This window comes from Dermochelys coriacea, chromosome 8 (genome assembly GCF_009764565.3).
Source record: "Dermochelys coriacea isolate rDerCor1 chromosome 8, rDerCor1.pri.v4, whole genome shotgun sequence".
Classification (NCBI taxonomy): domain Eukaryota; kingdom Metazoa; phylum Chordata; order Testudines; family Dermochelyidae; genus Dermochelys; species Dermochelys coriacea.
In genome coordinates, this window is record NC_050075.1 from 91898147 (window position 1) to 91922231 (window position 24085).

Consider the following 24085-nt stretch of genomic DNA (forward strand, 5'->3'; position numbering starts at 1 on the left):
TTATAACTATTTTAAAAAATGATCAACCAAGGAACAATTACAAAATGCTAATAGAAGTGACTCAGTTGAAGAATTCTTCTGCTGATTTTTATTTATGCTGAAAGATTTATATTTTTCCCTCAATGGGCATGGACTTGTGTGCATGTGAACTTGATCCTTGATTTCTCTCCCTGCACTTACATGTGCTGTTGTTTACCCCAGAAGTCACTGCAGTTCAGTGGGTGAGATTCAGTTAGCCTTGCTCATGCTGAGTAGTTCCTATTTCACAAGTAGTCATAGAAATCAATGGAATTACTTGTGGAGGAAGGTGGCACTCAACATAAACAAAAAATCAGAATCTGAGCTTCAGTCTGTGAAACATTTTGGGAACCCTGGGAGCAAAAGGCACCATATACATGTAACATATTAACACCACTGCTCTTAAATTAGCCAAGGTGGAGATGTTCCCTATCCCTAATTTTAGCAGCAAAATGCTTCTGTAGCACTCCCATTGGCCTGGGAAACAAGAAGATTAAAAATTGAACCCAGAGTTCCTGTGTAGTAGGTTTGAACCTCAAAGTTGGGGTCTGGATCTATGGTTTAGGTTTGGTGCCAACCTCTTATATTGACATATTTTACTGTCTCTAACATGCATGTCACTATGGGCCTCATCCAAGGCCCATTGGAGTCATTGGGTGTCTTCAATGGGTATTGGCACAGGCCCTATAGTTGCTGAGGGGGAAAGAAAAGTGAATAATATCTGGTGTCCTCAATTAGTTATGAAACGACATCAAGTGAAGACACCAGCTGTGAAGACAGCTCATCGGAAGGAAATTCTGACAGCGAGATGGAGAGGAAGTATGACAATTTAGAGCACAGACAGGTGAAAGCTGCCCGTGAAAACAAACATGCCTCAGCTGGAGTCTCCCAGAGCACTAGCCATAAAGACAATGAGCCACAGGAACTGGAAGAAATAACAATGGCTAGCGCTCAACCCAAGACTGACAGGTAATCAGATAAACAGGCTAATGCACCATATTAGCGATGTTGACTAATGAACAATGGCAAATTGTGATTTTTGGTTCCAAGTCTCAGTGGAAGACTGCAGTCACTTTGTTAGCAGCAAAGTTATTAATATGTTTTGAGAGAAAGCAGCAATGTAAGTGATTGATTCTGAGTCATGCAGTACCTGTGTAGCTAGCTTATCATAATGATGCAGGTACGGTAGGATAATATTGCTGGACCCATGGCTTTGACTTAAGTTCTCATTTCATTAAACTTTTTAGAGAGATCTGTGCTTTTCATGGGGAAATAACTCAAACTAAAATTACTAAAACAGAGCTCTGAGTCCTTATATTTTTCCCTGCAAAAAGCATGTTACAATTGCACATTTGCCATATATGTCAATTTTCAAACCACCGCCTAGATATTAGGATATTCATATTGTGAAAATCAGTGTATCAATGGGAACTTCTGTACCATACTCTAGAGCTATCCACACATCATCACAACCTGTCACTTACTGGTTTAGGACCAGATGCAATGTCAATTAAAGTCAATGGAAAAACTCCCATAGACTTATGTAAGCACTTGAGCAAGCTTTAAACAGCTACATATTTTTTTCAGGTTAGTACAGAATCCAAAGTTTCTCATCTTCTAATTTTGTCATAACAGGCATTTAATTGTTACTATAGTGGATTTCCTGGAAGATCCGGGAATAAAATTGTTTTTGCATGAATTTTTGTTAAACTGGTTATTTGTAAATATAAAAGACATTTGGTTGCCTATGTAAAATGTACAATCTGTGGCTCTGGTCCTATGAACACTTACGCATATGCTTAACTTTATGCCCACAATCCTATCAAAGTCAATGGAACAATATGCATAATTGTTTGTTTGTAGCACTGGGGCCTACAGATACACACTGCAAGTTATCTTCCCAGTTCAGAGTGCACTAGTTCTCTCTTACAGTGGATTTATAAGAGTGTTTTCCTTTTTAGATGCAAACCCTCTGAAGATTTTCTTGATGGCTGCCTGTTATTGAGCAAACACCTTTCAGAAATAAGGACCACCAATGACAAACATTTGGTATTGGTATTTTTCAGCTGAATTTAAAATGCAACCCCCCTGTCTGTGCTACATTTAACCATTTAGAGTTTAGACCATCCAGACAATGTTTTGCAGAATTATTGTAGCAAACCATGGGCAGCTTTATAAGGGGAGGTGGGTCAAGATAACTTTGTTGACCAGTTTTGATTTTGAAAGTCAAAACCAACCCAAGGTTTGGTTGTAGATTCATGACCTACAGAAAAAGGGAGAAAACTTTCCAAGCTTCCTCTGGTCAATTGAGCCAGACTAAAACTGACATAAAAATTCCTTTCCCCCTTTAAATAATCTTTCCCTGCTTCTAGACTGCAAGGGAAATAAAATAACAAAAACTATGCAAAAACTCCATCCTGCATATTAAACACATGCTGGATCATGTAGCAAAGCAGTCTGCAACATTGCCAAAATACATATGGGAACTAGATTTCTCCACCCTATGCCAGGGCATAGGTTGAAGCAGTGCCGGGCATAGAACCAGGAGTTGTAACAGGCTTCCATCATTTCCCCCCACCAAGCAACTGAGGGCAGGGCAAAGGCAGGGCACTAGATCTCCAGGCAGGGCTGGGGTGAGAAGTCACACATATCCCTTGCAAAAAAACCCAAAACATTACAGTGTTTCCCATTCCATACATAGTCTGTAAAGAGCGCCTCAGAGAGACACAGCAAATTGACTAACCAGGAGAATGACAATAATGCTTCATTACCTTTTGCTTATTAGGAATTTTTTAAGAGTAGAATGGAGAAAAGTTCTACAGGTGCTTGCCTAATGGGAACACTGAGTGCTGAATCCTATTTGCATACAAAGGCTGAATCACTTAGAGGAGAAACATGGAGGGCTAAAGAATTTTTTCCCTACTCAAGCTGCTATTTGATTGTTGTACATACACATAGTTGAGGCCAGTATTTTGGCCCATTCTATATTCTGCACAGATCAATAAGGCTGCCCCTTGCTGCCCTATGCCAGCACATTGTAGGTAGCAGCACTGGGGAGAAGCAGCCTCCACAGACCCCATGCATGCAGGGGTTGGGGAATGTGCAGAACCTTGGGACAGCCCCCGCCCCCCTCCTCACCCAACCATGATGGACAGCACAGCTGCACCAGATGGAGGACACACACACACTGTGCCAGGTATTAAGCTGGTGCCCAGTGTAGTACTAGAGATGGTGGGATCCAGGAGTCAGATTGTGACTGAATCACAGTTTACTTCCCAGGTTGCTCTTGGGCTAGTTCAGTTATGCACTTCCCCCTACATGAGGCAAATAGAGAAGCTACAGTTTAGACCTGGATTTATAGAGTATTTAGGATAAAAAATTATTATTATTATTTTATTATTGGAGGTAGGTAAACAGAAGTTGGTAAAATGTTTTTTATATAGATGTTAGATTGATGAAGACATCTCATTTTAAAAAATAACATAGTTGTTCTAGTTGGCCCATAAAACAGGATATAGGAAATGAGCTCAGATTTATTTGTATCCACTAACGTATCAATAAATATGAATGCTGCTTCAGTTAAAGTCTAGTGATAACTTGCCCATGAGAAAATGTTTTCATGTATTCATATGTAGAACTAGCCACTTTAGTTCCCTTAGGGTTGCCATTTTTCAATTAAAAACAAACTAAAAAAGCCAGTAACAAATTACCTCTATTTTTAAAGATATTGTTGTATTGTCTTTGCTAAAACAAATCACCCTTTTGCACTGCCAATATATGCAAAGTTTTCTTTACCAGCCACAAAGTGAAAACACCAGCCAGGGACCAATCCTTGGGTAGAGCAATAGCGAAGGGAACTGGCATCATTACTTTTTGAAAATGTAAGGTCCTGAAAGTGACTGTGAAATGTTGGTGTTTTAGAGACACATCTTAAACACTGTCTGTCAAGAGTGGTTCCGAATCTCTGGTAGGAAATCCTCCAGCCCTGAGGTTGTTGCAGCTTATCTCAAAGAATTCAAAGCAATTCATCCCCAGCTACTGAAGATGATCATAAACTTGGCAGATGGAAATGGGAATACAGCTCTTCATTACAGTGTTTCCCATTCCAACTTTCTGATTGTGAAGCTTCTACTAGATACAGGTGGGAACTAATGCTGTTGTTGTTGTTTTTGTCTGGGGTGGGAAGGAAAGGTTGGTACTTGCCAATTATTTCATATAATCACATTTAATGTCTTTTTCAGATTTAAAACTCTGGTCACAATTTAAGGGCCCAATCCTGGAAAACTTACTACCCCGCCTGTGGCTGATCTAGCAAGATTGGAGTCAGTGATAGTCCTTCCATTGACTTCAGTGGGAGTAGGATTGGGCCCTAGATTTTTAAAGATATTTAGATGCCTGAAGATGCAGCTAGACATCTAGTGGGATTTCAATGGGAGTTAAGTGCCTAGGTGCTTTTGAAAATCCCACTGGGTGTCTAGCTGCATCTTCAGGCACCTAAATACATTTAAATATTTGGCCTTTAGTGCTTACTTCAGTGGGACTAATCACAGGAGTAAGCATTGTGCTCGGCCATTCATGTTTGCAAGATCAGACCCTTTGATTGTAATAATGGCCTCTAGCTCAGCAGTAAGAACTGCATTCTAAACTATTGAACTTTTAGCTCATACTGTAAAGAATTAAACTTTCAGCTGAGATTTTATCAGATAAAATGCAGGCACTTTCCAGACAGAATAATGAAGTTTTTTGCCTTTCTTGGTTGGCAAGACAATCTGTTAAATGTTAGGAGAATGGCATATTATCATATACATCTATAAACCCATTGTTTAACAGACTTCCAAGCAACCCCAGAATATTGAGAGAAGTTTGTTCTGGTCTTTTAGAAAATACCCCCAAGCGACTAAGCTCAAAGGGCAATACTTAAATGTTTAGGCACAGTAAATAAGAAGCCTGAGAATATAACAGCACACACTGGAACAGTAGGAGTGATAAATTTCTTAATAGAATTAGCCTATTTGTTGTGTATAAAATGAACGGAGACTTGTCAAGAGCATAAAAGTGTCAGAATTAGTCACTTTAGTTCCCTTAGAGTTGCCATTTTTCAATTAAAAACAAACTAAGAAAGCCAGTAACAAACTACCTCTATTTTTAAAGATGTTGTTGTATTGTCTTTGCTAAAACAAATCACCCTTTTGCACTGCCAATAAATGCAAAGTTTTCTTTACCAGCCACAAAGTGAAAACACCAACCAGGGACCAAAGAATAGTACAAATTGCATGCTGCATCTGTATTTAGATCAGCTACTGAAACATATTTACTATGAATGTTCATTCACATTTTGAAACCAATTTCTCTTGATTGTGTTCACACCCCAGGCTGCCAAAGAAGGGTGACCAGTTAGCAAGTGTGGAAAATCGGGACGGCTGGCGAGGGGGATGATAAGGTCCGACGGGTGTGGGTAATAGGGTCCTATATAAAACAAAGCCCCTAATATTGGGACACCTATGCCAAAGTGATGTGAAGGAGCCAATGTAACTCAGAATCAGACCCCAAATCTGCTTAGTTTACAGATCAAAAGAAGATTTTTCCAACTGCTTGTGCTTGCAAGTTCATCCTAAAACATCATATGAAAAGCAAGCCATGTTCTTTCAGGTCTGCACTTCATCACTAGCAATCTCGATTCTTCACTGGCAAGTTTCCTGAGGTTGTGAAAGCAAAGAGGGTCAGAATCCAGCTTGTTGTTCCATAGCTATATCAGCTCTGTAATGTTAACATTAGTAAAACTTGGTTATAGGAGCAACCTAAGAAGATCAGATTTAGGATGCATATTGGGTGAAATTCACTCCTCTGCTGCACTACTTATGCCCTATTCTGAGAACTTAAATGAGTGGTTCATAGGTCTAGAACTGGCCTTCTGCACAGGGGCAAATGTCACCCATACAAAGCAATGATGGTAGGAGCATAGTGCCATTTTGTTCAGAATAACTTTGATGATCATAACCCAACTTAAAAATTCCAAGTAGCTCGGAGCAATACATAACATCCAGCGACTCTGTACTTACAGCCAACTTACTCAGTCTTCAAGTCATTTGGACCCAGATCCTCAAAGGTAATTAGGTGCTTAAACTCCCATTGAAATCAATAGGATTTTTGCCATTTTTTTCACTGGGAGCAGGAGCAGTTCCTAAGTCACTCATAGACTTGCCTCAAAACCAGGGGTGAAAGTAAGTTAGAGGACTTACCGGTACGCTGGAGTACTGAGCAGGGGGTGTGGCCTCAACCGGAAGAGGCCTGGCCTCAACCGGAAGAGTCAGGGCCTTAAATCCCTGGGGTCTTTAAATCTTAATTTAAAGGGCCAGGGCTCCAGCTGCGGTAGGGGTGTCTGGGAGCCCGGGGCCCTTTAAATCAGCTGGCCTGAGCCCTGCTGCCCGAGCTCTGGGGTAGTGGTGGCCGGGCTCCATCGGGGATTTAAAGGGCCCCGGGTCTCCAGCCACCACTGGGCTTTAACTTGCCCTCTCTGAAAGCCGGTCCTGGTACGGCGTACCGGCTCTTACCGATATGCTGTACCGGGGCGTACCGGCTTACTTTAACCTCTACTCAAAACACAACTCCTCTGTTAGGCCACTGATCAAGGAATGGGTCATTCCTGCCTGAATAAGAACTACTGCATCCATCTCTTAAACGTTGGCTACAAATAATACTTACAGCTTTTCATATTTTATTCTCTGCTTCTCTTTTTTACTTCTTCTTTGCTCAGTTTGCTTCTCCATGTTATTTACTGACTTTCCCCCCCTTCCACACATGATAGTGCGGGTCTCTCTCCTTTTCAGGTCTAGGCAAGAAAAATTACCCCACATATCTTCTCAGGGCCTAGTTCTGCTCTCAGCGAATTCAGCAGAAAAGCTCCCATTAATTTCATTGGGGAAATGATCAATCTCCATATTTTCCTTTTCTATTTTTTCTGCTTGTCTTTTACTTCTCTCGCCTCTCTTTTGGTGGTCACATTTTCTATAATTGCTATAATTAAATTATTTCTCTACTCAGCTTGTCTCCTTCTACTTCACTTGTTTTGCTGCTCTGCAATACCCCTACTTGATTATCTCTTCCTACTCTTTTCTCTCTACTTTCAGAGTAGCAGCCGTGTTAGTCTGTATCCACAAAAAGAAAAGGAGGACTTGTGGCACCTTGGAGACTAACAAATTTATTTGAGCATAAGCTTTCATGAGCTACAGCTCACTTCATCGGATGCTTATGCTCAAATAAATTTGTTAGTCTCTAAGGTGCCACAAGTCCTCCTTTTCTCTAATTTCAGTTTCTCTACCGTTTTGGGTTCCTTCTCTCTTTCCTTCACATTCTTCCTTTCTTCCCTCCCTTTTTTCTGACCAGCTGATCTTTAGAATTTTCTCTGTGATCCACATAGTTTCCACGGCTGATCTTTAGTGCGCTGTTTGCCTGGCTTGCATGCACCTGAAAGTGACTGCCACTGAACTCAGGGCAAAAATCAGTATCTCAAGTCTTGAGCCTCAACCACTGCCTTTGTTATAGCTTCAACTTTCTAGGCCCCTTAACTTTCAGATCTCAACATTAATGTAAGATCAGTTTTTAAAAAAATGTTAAAAAAGAGCAGATTCTTCTGATGGTGCAACTGGCCATAAATGACCTAAAATTTCCTCAAAGGGCGTCCATTATCCATCTGTAAATAGTGTATTGTATTTTGGCTATGTCACTCAACCCTGCACTAACTGTAGATTTTCAGGACTTTTTCCCCCCCTCATCTTTAGGTGTTTGTGATGTGGACCATCAAAATAAAGCTGGATATACTGCAGTGATGATCACACCCCTGGCATCAGCAGAAAGTGATGAAGACATGGAGGTGGTCTTAAAGCTGTTGAAAGAAGGGAACGTAAACATACGGGCAAGTCAGGTACATAACAATCATCAACAGTCGCTGCTTGTTTGTACAAGTGAACATAGACTTGAAAAGATAACGGAGCAAATAATTAAGTAATCAATTTGCAAAGAGTTAGAAGATAAGAAGGTGATAAGTAACAATCAGCATGAATTTATCAAGAACAAATCATGTCAAGCCAACCTAATAGCTTTCTTTGACAGGGTAACAAGCCTTGTGGGGGAACTGGTAGATGTGGTAATTTTGACTTTAGTAAGGCTTTTGACTGTCTCGCATGACCTTCTCATAAACAAACTAGGGAAATGCAACCCAGATGGAGTTACTATACCGGAGTGGCCAACTTGCGCCTGAGAAGGAGCCAGAATTTACCAATGTACATTGCTAAAGAGCCACAGTAAAATCTCAGCTCCCCCGCAGCTCCCATCCCCTCCTGCCCACCAGCAGCCCCGCTGATCAGAGCCTCCTTCTCCCTCCCCACACCTCCCGATCACCAGTTTCATGGTGTGCAGGAGGCTCTGGGGGGGAGGGGGAGGAGCAAGGCATGGCAGTCTCAGGGAAGGGGGTGGGAAGGGGTCGAGTAGGGGCAAGGCCCATGGCAGAGCCAGGAGTTGAGCAGTGAGCAACCTCCAGGACATGGGAAAGCTGGTGCCTGTAGCTCCAGCCCCAGCGTTGCTGCCTATACAAGGAACTGCATATTAACTTCCGAAGAGATGCGTGTGGCTCCAGAGCCACAGGTTGGCTATCCCTGTACTACGCGGTTGATGCATAACTGGCTGGAAAAAAAACGTTCCCAGAAAGTAGTTATCAATGATTCACAGTAAAGCTGGAAGGACATATAGAGTGGGGTCCCGCAGGGATCAGTTCTAGGTCCAGTTCTGTTCAATGTCTTCATCAATGATTTAGATAATGGCATAGAGAGTGTACTTATAAAATTTGCGGATGATACCAAACTGGGAAGGGTTGCAAATGCTTTGGAGGATAGGATTAAAATTCAAAATGATCTGGACAAACTGGAGAAACGGTCTGAAGTAAGTAGGATGAAATTCAATAAGGACAAATGCAAAGTACTCCACTTAGGAAGGAACAATCAGTTGCACACTTACACAATGGGAAATAGAAAAGAAGTACTTGTGGCACCTTAGAGACTAACAAATTTATTTGAGCATAAGCTTTCGTGAGCTACAGCTCACTTCATCGGATGCATTCAGTGGAAAATACAGTGGGGAGATTTATATACACAGAGAACATGAAACAATGGGTGTTACCATATACATGGTAAGGAGAGTGATCACTCACGAAGCTTATGCTCAAATAAATTTGTTAGTCTCTAAGGTGCCACAAGTCCTCCTTTTCTTTTTGCGAATACAGACTAACATGGCTGCTACTCTGAAACAATGGGAAATGACTGCCTAGGAAGGAGTACTGCAGAAAAGGAGTTGGGAGTCATAGTGGATCACAATCTAAATATGAGTGAATAGTGTAACACCATTGCAAAAAAAGCAAACATCATTCTGGGAGGAGTATTAGCAGGAGTGTTGTAAGCAAGCCACAATATATAATTCTTCTGCTCTACTCTGCGCTGATCAGGCCTCATCTGGAGTATTGTGTCCAGTTCTGGGCACCACATTTCAGGAAGGATGTGGACAAATTGGAGAGAGTCCAGAGAAGAGCAAAAAAAGTGATTAAAATCTAGACAACATGGTCTGTGCAGGAAGATTGAAAAAATTGGGTTTTCTTTACTCTGGAGAAGAGATGACAGAAAGGAGACATGATAACAGTTTTCAAGTACATAAAAGGTTGTTACAAGGAGGCAGGAGAAAAATTGTTTTACTTAATCTCTGAAGACAGGACAAGAAGCAATGGTATTAAGTTGCAGCAAGGGTAGTTTAGGTTGTACACTAGGAAAAACTTCCTGTCTGGGTGGTTAAGCACTGGAATAAATGGCCATCATTGGTTATTTTTAATAGCAGGTTAGACAAACACCTTTCAGGGATGGTCTAGATAGTACTTTGTCCTGCCATGAGTGCAGGGGACTAGACTAGATGACCTCTCAAGGTCCCTTCTAGTCTTACAATTCTATGATTCTAAGTTTTTATATAGAATATATTTGTGAACTAGATGATGCATGGAAACCATAGGGATTGGTTCCCTTCCAACCCCAAACTACAGGATTCACTTGGCAAACCCATTCTCAGGCAAACCCTGCAGGGTTCATACCACCCTAATTATAATCATACCTGTCTGATTCCTATTACTTACTCCCAGTGTGAGTTCAGATTGAATAAAGAGGTGAAAGATCTGGCTAAACAAGATGACTTTGAGATGTATTTATTGTGTAATTAAGTAAGTCTCAGTGCATATGGGAACTAGCCTTATAAAGATGTGCATTGTAGAACCTTCTAGATGCTAATTCAGCCAGAGTAACTAAACATGTTTAATACTCCTCATATTTATTTCCTTCATAATTATATCCCCTTAAAGATCCTTATAGGGAGAATAAATCAAGCATTACAGCATGCTTACACCATCAACCCTTAACCGGGGAGTGCGGCTACTCAGAAAGACCAGGGCTTTAAAAAGCCCACTCCTAAGCGACCAGAGGAGCTAGTGAACAGGGGAGTTTTGCAAGGGAGTTTACAGGGGGAGTGTGAGGGAGGGGCTACATACACTTAACATTCCTTAAATTTCTTTAAACTTAAAGCCCAAAACACTCCTTGATAAAAACAAAACAACAACAAAGTAACAAGGTTCAGGAATAAAAAGAGAATGCAGGCCGAAGTCCAGCAACAGAGTGGGGGCTACCCAGTTTATTGCACCCAATGCAGCATGTATGATTAGCTGCCCTAAGGGAAGGATAGAAGAGAGGTCCTGGAGGCCAAATTTAGGCTGCTAGGTAAGAGACTGAAGTCCAGGACCTCCATGGTAACCTTCTCTGAAATGCTTCCAGTTCCACACGCAGGGCCAGATAGACAGGCAGAACTGCAGAGTCTCAATGCGTGGATGAGATGATGATGTAGGGAGGAGGGATTTTGATTTATTAGGAACTGGGGAATCTTTTGGGAAAGGGGGAACCTATACAGGAAGGATGGGCTCCACCTAAACCAAAATGGAACCAGATTGCTGGCACTTAAAATTAAAAAGGTCGTAGAGCAGTTTTTAAACTAAGGGCTGAGGGAAAGCTGACAGGTGTGGAGGAGCACATGGTTTGGACAGAGATATCCCTTAGGGGAGGGTCTATAAATGGAGATTCCCTATGTCCTAATAAGGAGGAGAGGAAGGAAGATGATAAAATACAGGTAAGATCTGATGGGAAACAGTTAAAAGAAAAAAAGGCCCATTCAATTACATCATGTAATGACAGGCAGCTAAAAAGTGACAAGTTTTTAAAGTGCTTATATACCAATGCTAGAAGTCTAAATAATAAGATGGGTGAACTAGAGTGCCTCGTATTAAATGAGGATATTGATATAATAGGTATCACAGAAACTTGGTGGACTGAGGATAATCAATGGACACAGTAATACAAGGGTACAAAATATACGAGAAGGATAGAACAGGTCGTGCTGGTGGGGGAATGGCACTATATGTGAAAAAGTGTAGAATCAAATGAAGTAAAAATCTTAAATGAACCAAACTATACCATAGAATCTCTATGGATAGTAATTCCACGCTTGAATAATAAGAATATAGCAGTTGGGATATATTACAGACCACCTGACGCAGATGGTGATAGTGACTGTGAAATACTCAGGGTGATTAGAGTGGCTATTAAAATAAAAACTCAATAATAATGGGGGATTTCAACTATCCCCATACTGACTGGGTAAGTATCACCTCAGGAAGGGATGCAGAGATAAAGTTTCTTGACACCTTAAATGACTGCCTCTTGGAGCAGCTAGTCCTGGAACCCACAAGAGGAAAGGAAATTCTTGATTTAGTCCTAAGTGGAGCACAGGATCAAGTCCAAGAAGTGAATATAGCTGGATCGCTTAGTAATAGTGACCATAATATAATTAAATTTAACATCCCTGTGGTGGGGAAAACACCAAAGCGGCCCAACACTGTAGCATTTAATTTCAGAAAGGGGAACTACACAAAAACAGGAGGTTATTTAAACAGAAATTAAAAGTTACAGCACCAAAAATAAAATCCCTACAAGAAGCATGGAAAATTTTTTAAAATCACCATAATAGAGGCTCAACTTAAATGTATACCCCAAATTAAAAAACATAGTAAGAAAACCAAAAAAGAGCCACCATGGCTAAACAACAAAGTAAAAGAAGCAGTGTGATGCAAAAAGGCATCCTTTAAAAAGTGAAAGTTAAATCCTCGTGAGGAAAATAGAAAGGAGCATAAACTCTGGCAAATGGAGTGTAAAAATATAATTAGGAAGGCCAAAAAAGAATTTGAAGAACAGCTAGCCAAAGACTAAAAAAGTAAAAGCAAAAAATGTTTTAAGAACATCAGAAGCAGGAAGCCTGCTAAACAACCAGTGGGGCCACTGATGATTGAGATGCTAAAGGAGCACTCAAGGATGATAAGGCTACTGTGGAGAAACTAAATGAATTCTTTGCATCGGTCTTCATGGTTGAGATGTGAGGGAGATTCCCAAACCAGAACCCTCACCAAACGCTCTTAAGCAAAGTAAGCAGTCATGGGATAAGAGGGAAGGTTCTCTCATGGATTGGTAACTGGTTAAAAGATAGGAAACAAAGGATAGGAATAAATGGTCAGTTTTCAGAATGGAGAGAGGTAAATAATGCTGTCCCCAAAGGGTCTGTACTGGGCCCAGTCCTATTCAACATATTCATAAATGATCTGGAAAAAAGGGGTAGGTAAACAGTGAGGTGGCAAAATTTGCAGATGATACAAAACTACTCAAGATAGTTAAGTGCCAAGCAGATTGCGAAAGCTACAAAAGGATCTCTCAAAACTGGGTGACTGGGCAACAAAATGGCAGCTGAAATTCAATGTTGATAAATGTAAAGTAATGCACAGTGGAAAACATAATCCCAACTATACATATAAAATAATGGGGTCTAAATTAGCTGTTACCACTCAAGAAAGAGATCTTGGAGTCATTATGGATAATTCTCTGAAAATATCCACTCAATGTGCAGCGGCAGTCAAAAAAGTGAACAGAATGTTGTGAATCATTAAGAAAGGGATAGATAATAAGACAGAAAATATCATATTGCCTCTATATAAATCCATGGTACACCCACATCTTGAATACTGTGTGCAGATGTGGTCACCCCATCTCAAAAAAAATACATTGGACTTGGAAAAGGTTCAGAGAAGAGCAGCAAAAATTATTAGGGGTATGGAATGGCTACTGTATGAGGAGAGATTAATAAGACTAGGACTTTTCAGCTTGGAATAGAGACGACTAAGGGGGGATATGATAGAGGTCTATAAAATCGTGACTGGTGTGAAGAAAGTAAATAAGGAAGTGTTATTTACTCCTTCTCATAACACAAGAACTAGGGGCCACCAAATGAATTTAATAGGTAGCAGGTTTAAAATAAACAAAAGGAAGTATTTTTTCCACACAATGCATATCAACCTGTGGAACTCCTTGCCAGAGGATGTTGTGAAGGCCAAGACTATAACAGGGTTCAAAAAAGAACTAGATAAATTCATGGAGGATAGGTCAATCAATGGCTATTAGCCAGGATGAGCAGGGATGGTGTTATACCAATAAAATAAAAACCAGCAGGATCTTATTAAAGGGGATAAGACAAAATGTCACATTTATTGTGAATACAAAAAGAATCATAGTAGGCAGTCAGTTATAGCAATAACATTTCATTCAGTTTCACATTCGTTCACACGTTCGTTCATACACAAACACAGATTCTGAGGCTGCTGTATAGTTACCAGTCCTGAATGTAGCTTGAGTTCGTGGCTTGGGTTCATAGCTTGTGGCGGCTAACTGGCCAGGAAAGCCAGGCACAAGGAAGAGCTTTTACAAAATGGAGTGAGCATTTTAAAATAGAGTTTGGGACAAGTTAAATGTAGTTTGAGTTACAATATGGACAAGTGTAAGGAATGGCAAACAGTGAATAGAAGTTACAATGTAGACAAGTATAATGAATGACAAAGAGTGAGCAGAAGTTACAATGTTGAAACAGTGTAAGTTTCAGCGATTTAAGCAGCAATTGGATTGAAAGTGAAACTCAATTAGCCAGTTATTGGGGTAACCGGTTTTATGAATGAATGTTGTTTCATTCATAAAACTTTGCTTATGAAGTTATATTAATAAAGTGAACAATTAAAAACAATTCCATTGATCAGTTCTACAACGGTTTCCCTATCTTTGTTTGACAGAAGCTGGGAATGGGCATCAGGAGATGGATCACTTGATGATTACCTGTTCTGTTCATTCCCTTTGGGGCATCTGGCATTGGCCACTGTCGGAAGACAGGATATTGAGTTAGATGCCAGTTTAGAAAGTTAAAGCAGCATATTCAGCCAAACTCTGCAATCCACTGTGACTAATTAAATCTTCTGGACTTTGGCCATCCCAATGCTGCTTCTCAATCCATGCTTTTATGTACAAGTATCAATCAATTAATCAGTTGCTAATTAAAGTAATTGAAGGAAAACTCAGAGGGCCTGATCCTTCACTATACTGAGCATCTTCCACATGCAGCTAAGTGCCAGCTACTATTGGGTGGGAATTGAGATGCAGAACCTTGCAGGCTCAAAGGCAAACATTCTCTTTTTCTGACTCCCAACTGCTTGCTAAAAAATGGTTAAAATCTGAAATAAGAGTCTAAGAAATGAAAGTGAATTAAAGTAACCTAAAAAACCCAGACTATGAACCACTATCAGGAGGGGCAATGGTTCAGGGGTGAATTATCAAGACACCTCAGAATAATTATTTTTGAGACAATATCACTACACATGATTATTTAGTCATAGTTGTGTAAACTTTTCTGGACCTGATTCTCATTTACACTAAGGTTCCTTGACACTACTCCGGCATGTGTGTTCTTTTTGCTCTGGCAATGTAAAGGCAGTGTTAGTGTGTATTATAATTATAAATGTAATTCTAAGGACCTTCGTGTAAAGGGCAACCAGGCTCTTCTTTAGGTTTCACTAGTTTACTTTGCCATTACAAACGGGGATAGCTTTACATTTACACTGTCAATAAAAATAAAAGAAATGGCCAGTTTGGCCAGGACCAGATGATCTAGATTGCAAGGGGGCTTTTGACACACTACAGTGCTCAAGTCACAGTGAGAGGTCCCACTGTAATTTGCTTCCAAATTTCACACCTCTGACAAAATGGTACTGAGCAGACTAGTGTAAATGTGTATCACCTCTGACTGCAGGATGGAACTGGAACTGCATGTCATAAGCCCTATGCAGCTAATAGATAATCTCCAATAGATCTAGTGGCAGGGCCGTAGCTTTTGGAGCATGCAGATCAGATGCGAGTTTTAGCCTTGCTGTCACACAGTGAAGTTCGGAGGAGCCATGACATGTTGAAGAGTCAACTCTGAAGTTATAAATGGCCACGGATTTGTTACAGCATCTGCTGTAGGGCTACCTGTATTCCAAGCAAGACTGCTATGCTAATTGAATACTTAGATTGTGTAAATAAGTTACATTTCCTTGATGGGTAAGTCATTGTGTTTGGTCTGTATTGCAATATTCCTAGGGAGGACAAACAGCCTTAATATTAGGTGTCAGCCATGACAGGGGAGATATGGTGAAAGCCTTGTTGTCTTGCAAGGCTGACATAAACCAGCAGGATGAAAATGGAACATCAGCACTGATGGTTGCCTGTCAGCATGGTAATGCTGAGATCGCGAAGCTTCTTCTGGCTCACCCTGCTTGTAACACTACATTAACGGACAAGGTAAGAGAAACAGGTGGTTGCAGCATGTACTGTAAAAAATATATATATTCAGTCACTGCCAGGAGGTAGTTAGTGAATATTTAAAGAAACCATATGGCTTTCTTGCCTTAGAACTGGAGCAGACACTAGACATCTCCAGGAAACCAAAGTATCTCCCTTATCAAACATGTTAATGAGTAGGCTTTGGCTCTGTGCCTTGCCTGTCTCACAAATAAAGGGGACTGGATCAGTTTAAGGATTTGGAGGATAAGTAACCCATGTTTTAACTCAATTATCAATTCCAAGCCAAGCTGCACAATTGCATACTTACTAGTGCAATGAAACCTGCCTTAACAGACAAGCTCCTGCCTTCATAGACCACTCCCAAATGTACTAACTACAGTTGTACTCCAGGATCCGTAGGAGGTCAGTTCCATTAAGCAAAAAACCTTTTTTTTCAGTTTATTGAGCATTTGCTTAAGACAGGAGTCACTGTACAATATGGTGAACATGTAAGTACAATACTAATGAACTACAGCAGCATCTTGTGATGGAGTTTTGGTATATGAAAGAGTTTGTGAGAGAGAGAGAGAGAGAGAGAAAATGATTCCAGCATAGGCCTTTATCTCTTTAAAATACCATAATAAGTAACACTTGAGTTGCGCGTATGCGGCTCAAGATGTTTCCAATTTTGTACATGTTCAGTATGCCTGGATACAGTCCTTTGCATTTGTCACTGTGGGTTACAGATAACAAGCAGGTTACAAACGATAATACATGTCCCATTGGTATTTATCAGATAATTAGAAGTGTAAAAACATCTTGAAAATAATAAGGAAGATCCACTCTGGCTTAGAGTTTTATTCCAGCATTATGATGCACTGCTCAAACCACAGAAAAATATTATGTTAATAGACCACAGCTTCATTATAACCATATAGTTTTATTTAAAAACTTGGCACATAATCAAATGTCCAGTTCTCCACTTGACAGGACCATTGAAAGCAATTGCACCTATTAGAGTCAACTAATTGAGTGTACCCCCCATTTAATTACAGAGGGTCACAACTGAAAAATTCACTTTCTTCTTCAGAATGCTGACTTGCCATTTGTAACAGCCAATGAGAGAGCCTCCCTTTTATAAGGTTCCACTCCCCACACCACCCCAAGTCTCCTCAGTGACTTCAAATCCCTCATCAGGTTATCCATTGCTTGGTTACAAACTCACCTAGCTGACCTGGTTCCTCAGGCAGCATCTAGGTCATTGTCTTGGGCTGCATGTATTTGAATGGGAGACCATCTTAAGTAAATGACCCTGGATTCAGAGTAGCAGCCGTGTTAGTCTGTATTTGCAAAAAGAAAAGGAGTACTTGTGGCACCTTAGAGACTAACAAATTTCTTTGAGCATAAGCTTTCGTGAGCTACAGCTCACTTCATCGGACCCTGGATTGTTAACCATCTGCTAGCTGCAAGAATTTCTCATGACTCCTCCCTGGAGGTCTTAGCAGAAGATGGAGGGTAAAAGGCAAAAGTGTAGGCAATCAAAATGGCACTCACAAAACAAAATTAAGTTTGTAATCTGATATAGGAACATACAGACATACGCTAGTCCCTCACAATCTTCCATGATGCACCACAGCCAGGGACTCCCGTATTGCACCACTTCTCCTCTCCATGCAGGGAGACTCTTATTCATCATGGGAGGTGCAGGGCATGCAAGGAGCCCAGCCAACAGAGGAGAATTGGAGCTTGAGTCACCTGAACTACAACTCCCATAAGGCATCAGAGCAGCATTTTCAAATAAAAATATTTCAGTTCTCGTCAGAATATTTTGGTGTTCAAATTTCTGCCCAAAATGAACATTTCCCGTGAAAAACTCTCTACTTTTTTGCTCAGCTCTAATATTTAGGCACTATGGCCTGATCTTCTGTGGCCCTGAATACTCACAATTCCTATTGAAGTCAATGGGTGGGTGTTGCATACCTCTGAATGATCTTCTTAGCTCCAGCAGAAAGAACCCTTGCATCATGATCATGTCAAAGGATCACAATGGGGAAATATTTATACACAGCACACCTACAGACACAAAGGGGTACATTTTTAATAGAGAATAGGTCACACCTTTCTTTTTAGAGGTGAAATATTCAGCTGTAGGTTGTGAACCAACACAGTGCATTGCTGCTGCAGAGTGGTTGCAGTTCTAACTACCTGATGGGCACCTGCAGCCAAGTTAAAGGTACAGATACACAAATTTCTCTTATGGGTGCAAAAATATGGGTACAAATTTTATAGGTGCAAGTTGCACCCATAAAAGGGAAGTCAACCTTGTTGAAAATTTTGCTCAAGATGTATTAAAACCTGTTAATAATATATAGGGTGAAACCCTGCCTCAGTTGAAGTCAATGGGAGGTTTTCCATTAATCCCTTAAATAGGCTAGCAAATAGCATGCCATTTATTATGAATGTCCAGACAGCAATCACCAAGACATGAAGTGATTTGAAAAACACATCAGGGTCCACACACTTTGGATACACAGATTTAAATGACTGAGAGTTGCACCAATGTATCTGAAAGGCAGAAGTGAGCTCTTAGGATCTTGTCAAGAGAGAGCCTTGCAACAAAAGCCCTATCAGCAATATATATCAAATTGTTCAAGTCCTCCCTTTTCACCTACTCATAAGTTGGACAGATCATCTGGCTGGAAAGGAAACTACTGCCTTGGCAAAGATCACATTAGCACATTTAAAAATCTCATTTCAGCCTTGGGAGTATAGTCTTCAATAGCAGCTCAATATGTGAATCACTATCTTATTTAGTTAAGGAAGATTTGAAAACCCCATTGAGTGAATAACTGGCAGTTAATTCCAGGACAGAAATTGTTAGTTACAGCTTGTGTACATCATAATCTCACCTGGACATCTGGCAATGTGAAAACCACTGAAACAACAGGAGAGGAAATTTTCTTAGAATAAGGAAGACCATAGGAGGCAATAACTTAGCTTCTTCCATGCCTGTGGAATCAAGAAGATTACAGATTTGTATCTGCTTCTTTCCCTCTGTTTAACACACTTAATTAGACAGCAGATTGTGCTAGTGAGGGATAAAGATGTGCTGCACTGTAATGTTACTTGAAGGTTTTAATCTGAAAAGTGACTGCTGATGCAAAACTAGTCACCTGCTGAAGCCCCCAAATCAATCCAAATCCATCACAAAACTGCTTTTTTGTACCAGGTGCCTTGCTATCATATTTCCCACGTGAAACACCAAGGAAGCATTGCTTATACATTTACAGCTTTCGGTACTGTGACAAGGACTGAACAATGTCATTTACAAAAACACAATTCAATGTTTAATAGCCAGAGTTGTAAGCTGGCAGCACACCACACTGCCAACTAACTAATGAAGTTTCTGAGGAATTATATACAGTGGCTCTAAGTGTGGAATTTCTCAGTAGTTGTATGCATTGGTTTTGTTCTTGTGTAAGGAGGTGGATCATGCATTGTCTCTTCAGGAACCAAATTATCCAGGATGAATTTCACAGCCTTCATTACCAGAGAGCAGCATTGTTTCAAGATGCCAGAGGAGCGTGAAAGAGCAGACAGGAACATATGGGCAGGGCTAGCTATCTGAGATTAATACAGTATACTGATCTATGTATTCAATCTGTGTCTGCACAGTCAGTGGCAATAGGTAGTTTACACATACACACTCAAATGGAAACAAATACAAATACAATTTTTCTTAATTCAGACATTATTTAATGAGGAATAGTCATTGCTGACAGCACCCAAAATTGGGCAAGATACTACCATGATGAATTCATTAGAAACAGATTAATTAGACCTAGCAAGCTGGCAAAAATTGTCTTATGCTGATAAATCAAGTTGACCAACTTCAGGAAGGAGAGCCCAGTGTCATGACCACAAACTGAACACCAAATGTAATGTCTTTTGTTTAATTTAAACATACACAAGTGGAGATTATAACAATCTCTCTCCACAACTCATCTTAATTTTGGGTAGTCAGCTACTGAGATAAAGCTGTTGCTCTGGTAACGAAGATTGGCAGCCTGCTAAATACTGTGATTAGAGACTATGTTCAGATTCACACACATCTCCTTACAGTTGATGCTTTTCTCAGGAAGACAGACAAAAGGGAAAAACATTTGGCATTTAAAAACTATTTTCTCCTTCCCCAGAAGCATCAGGGATGACCATGTCTGGAGATGGGACATTGGGCCGGGAGGGCCAGGGCTCTGAGGCGGCTGCCAGCATTCTCTCTCTCTCAGGTGCTTGGCTGGCTGGTTCTTGCTGACATGCTCAGGGCCTAACTTATTGCCATATGTGGGGTCAGGAAGGAATTTTCCCTAGGTCAGATTGGCAGTCACCATGGTTTTATTTTTTTACCTTCTTTTGCTACATGGGGGTGTGGGTCTCTTGGCAGGATTATTTGAGTATATCTCATTGAATCATTTCTCTGTCGTTGCTGGAGCCTTGAGCACTTGTCCCCTTCAGTCCTACTCTCTGCCTGTGGCACATAATAGTCTGGTATCCTGTGGGCTATAATGCTTTGGTCTCATTTTAGTTTTTGGGTTTAGTGTGTGGGTGCTGGGTGGTATTGGTGGCCTGTGATATATAGGAGGCCAAACTAGATGATCTAGTGATCCTTCTGGCCTTTGACTATATGACTCTATGAATGATTAGGCTATTTTGACGTTATGGGCAGTTTTGTCACTGTAATGCATGCAACCCCTTTTCCCATTAGTAGAACTGGCACATGCAATTCTCCACATTCAACACTGACATTAACCCTTAGCTGTCCGGTAAGATTTTTATTTTAAAGATTTGCATAATAAATTCATTTTCTTTCTTTCCCATGTAGAGTGGTAATTCTGCTCTGTCTGTCGCTCTGAAATCTGCCCACATGGAAATTGCAGAGCTTCTCCAAGCCCACATAGAGCAGAGCCGGTCTTTGGCTAAATAAAGGAAACGGAAAATAGCATTTGTCGGAATGGGGAATGGATAACAAAAGGTTCATTCTTTTAACAACTCTGCTTCCAATTTAGATGGAAATGATTGTAGTTGATACTGCTGATTTCCATACTTATTGAGGGAGTGAACTATGTCAACTATTTGCATACATTCTTAATATATAATTTTCCTCATTAAGCCTGCTTTTGTAGTCCTAACCTATGCATAGTGCCATAAATGACTCAAATACTGTTTCAGAGAGTTAGATTATTGTATTGCCTTTTATTAACACACTTGACCTTGATCTTAAAACTGAATTCCACTATCTATCCCTCACAGTATAATTTTGTCATGTTGAATAAAAAAAACAAAAGCACATTAGAAAAGCAATACATACTTTTTTGTAATTTTAGATAATGGTGTTCTTTTTAATCAACTATTTAAAATGTGTCTCATTTAACTTGCAAGTTTGCATCTTACCCTTTATTATTACACCTTCTGTAAGTACTAGCAGGCAATGCTTACTCAATATATATAGCAGTAAATACAAGTCAGGTGGATTATGTAAAAATATAAAATCCTGTTTATGTGTGGTTATGTGCTCAGAAGCAAGAATTAAAATTAATGCTCTAGAAAAATATTTGAGTATGCCAGATCCAAACACACAGACATTGTTTTTTTTGTATTCAGAATTACCATATGGCTCTCATTTTTTCTAATTAAATTTGACTTAACCAGGAACCATGGCCCACTGGCATATACTACATATAATTTATAGGAAGCTGAGGTACAATTGTGATGTATCAGGTTATCCAAACACAGTACAGGAGACAAATTACTTGATCATAACATAAACCTTCTCTGCAAGGATGGGTTAATACTGTCTGAAAGGTTGCATATTTAAATTCCATAGAGCCACTTCTGATGATAAAAGGTTCCACCCAGAAAGTGCCCTTTGGGCAAATATCTGTTCTTCAGTTTCCAGCATGCTAAACTTTTGGAACCCCCCAAACTGGGCAGATTTAAATCTGTGCAGTAATTTAGCTGCCAGATTTTTCCTCTGTAGTCTGAGTGACTTGCCACCATCAGAGAAGCTAGGGCTCCTCCTTGAAGTATACAGCCCTTTGGGCCCTGCTGGGAATCTGTCTGCAGTGCATACATAAGGCAAATCTTTCCTACATTCCAGTGGCCCAAGCACAGCAATTACAGACCACTCTGCCTTTCTCTTTCAAAGCACGGACAGTATGTCTCAGAGGTCCTTCCTCTGTGAAAGTCATAGCCAAAGGGTCCCATCCTGCAGAGTACTGAGAACATCCTGTGAGATACTGAGCATTTTCAACTCCCACTGAATTCAGCATCTCACAGGAAATACTCAACACCTTGCAGAATCAAGCCATAAATCTCTATCCCTGCAAACATCTTTCCATTCTCATTATCCCTTTCCCATTAAGACCAAATATTAACAACCCTTGATGTTAGATTTCTTCCATTGGAAGAGCCTTTCCAGTGACTTCAATGGGCCTGGGATCAGGCCCTGATTGTGCACAACCATTCAAGTTGTGTGCAGCATGAAGTCAGTGAGACTGGATCCAGTAGCACTTACTACAAATAAAATGTACTGTTTTGCTAACGTCCTCGTTTTTATTTCTAAACAAAAGCTAATCATGATCTAACATTTTTGGCTTATGTGTAAGTCACATTATAGCATATTATTAAGTCTCATTTGAGTCACCCCATCCCCTTCCCTTGCATTTGCAATGCATATCAAAATAATTTCTAAGACTGACCGCGTGATCCTGTTGTCCTCATTTGAACAAAACTCTCAATGGCTTAGGAGGGAGTTTTGCTGAAATAAGGAAAAGAAGATCCTGTCCTTTGTTCTTTTTCATTATTCAGATGTTTTCACATTGAAATCTACTGTATAATTCTCTTTATTTCTTTCATGGCTCTTAATCAGAAGCAATATGTATGGCCATCATCCCATACATTTGTCTCCCATTTTACTGTATCCAAAAATGAATTTACCTCCTTTATGTGTGAATAAAAGTCAGATTTGAATTTACCTGCATTTGTTCTTATACCTATTTTCCTTTTCCATTGGGTCAGAAAATTAGATCACACATTTTACTAGTGAACTAGTTCTCTTTATGGTAAATGGGGGGTGCAGTTATGGTGAAATTACCCATTGCCTCACCACACATTGCAGTCAACGGCAGACTCCAGTGGGAGCTGAATCAGACCCATGTTTAATATGGTACAAGGGGGCCTTTTGTGAACCTTTTGTATTTAGGTGAGTTTTAGTCTTAATTACTATAGGGAAACTGAATTATATAGATTACAGAATATGAGGAAAAACCTCTAAACTCTATTACCTCCAACACATTTTAATGGGATGACAAAGTCCCTTTTTAAAGGTTAGCAGGTCTCCAGTGGATACATGATGAGAAACTTTATAAAATGATTAAACAATGCCAGGTTTACAAACACAAATCCTGGAATTTGAGAGGTAATCAATACACTACACCAACTCTTCAAGTTTTAAACAAACACAAAATCAATTTAAAAAACAAGCTGAGTTGTCCAAATACCACTAGCAGTTATGCTACATGAGGCAGACCCATAGCAGCCAAAGCAAAATGAAAGGATGTTTTCAGAAGTGAAGGTTAGAGGAGTATCCTTGACTTGCAATAGGAGCAAGGAACACAAAGGGCCACCAAACACAGATAAATAGGTAGCCGTATATTGTTCATTTATACAGCACTGAATGAAGTATACGAGTGCCTTGCAAGTTTATCTATCTGCCATGATCAGGCTTTAAAAAGAAAATGCAGATAGATAAAGAAGAAAAAGCTACCACAGATGTAAATAGATTCAGAACCAAAGTTATAAATGAACAATGGTCCTGAACCTCCATCTAAATATCTCAGAACTCTGGGAAAGTTCAAATCTGGATTGAACCTCTAGCAAAAAACTACAGAAAGTGTCAGGCAGTCAAAATCTAACTAATGCTAATGTACAAACATAAGCTGGCCTCTAAAATTGGGTAAATCATTTGTGTCAAACCAAGTACTTTAGTTCTTCAGTATTTGAATGATTTAATCAAAATTCTGGAATTAATTGTCTTTTGCCATTATATCACCACAATGCTCTCCTCACTGGAATGAAGAAGGGGACTCACTGAGGTACAAGTGTACCAATAAAAGCAAAGGTTTCAGAGTAGCAACCGTGTTAGTCTGTATCCGCAAAAAGAAAAGGAGGACTTGTGGCACCTTAGAGACTAACAAATTTATTTGAGCATAAGCTTTCGTGAGCTACAGCTCACTTCATCGGATGCTCACGAA

At 40.1% G+C, this 24085-nt stretch overlaps 1 protein-coding gene across 5 annotated transcripts in view; it reads left to right on the forward strand.

Annotated features, from left to right (window-relative positions):
• KANK4 (KN motif and ankyrin repeat domains 4) overlaps positions 1–22806 on the forward strand; it is a 62376-nt gene extending 39570 nt beyond the window's left edge. For all 5 annotated transcript variants that reach the window (XM_038414903.2, XM_038414904.2, XM_043490684.1 and 2 more), the window contains 6 exons: positions 757–987; positions 1980–2067; positions 3940–4159; positions 7797–7939; positions 15594–15794; positions 20656–22806. In XM_038414903.2, coding sequence (XP_038270831.1) covers positions 757–987; positions 1980–2067; positions 3940–4159; positions 7797–7939; positions 15594–15794; positions 20656–20757 — 985 coding nt within the window. In that variant the 3' untranslated portion in view covers positions 20758–22806. The remainder of the gene's footprint in view (positions 1–756; positions 988–1979; positions 2068–3939; positions 4160–7796; positions 7940–15593; positions 15795–20655) is intronic.
• The last annotated feature ends 1279 nt before the right edge of the window (positions 22807–24085 follow it).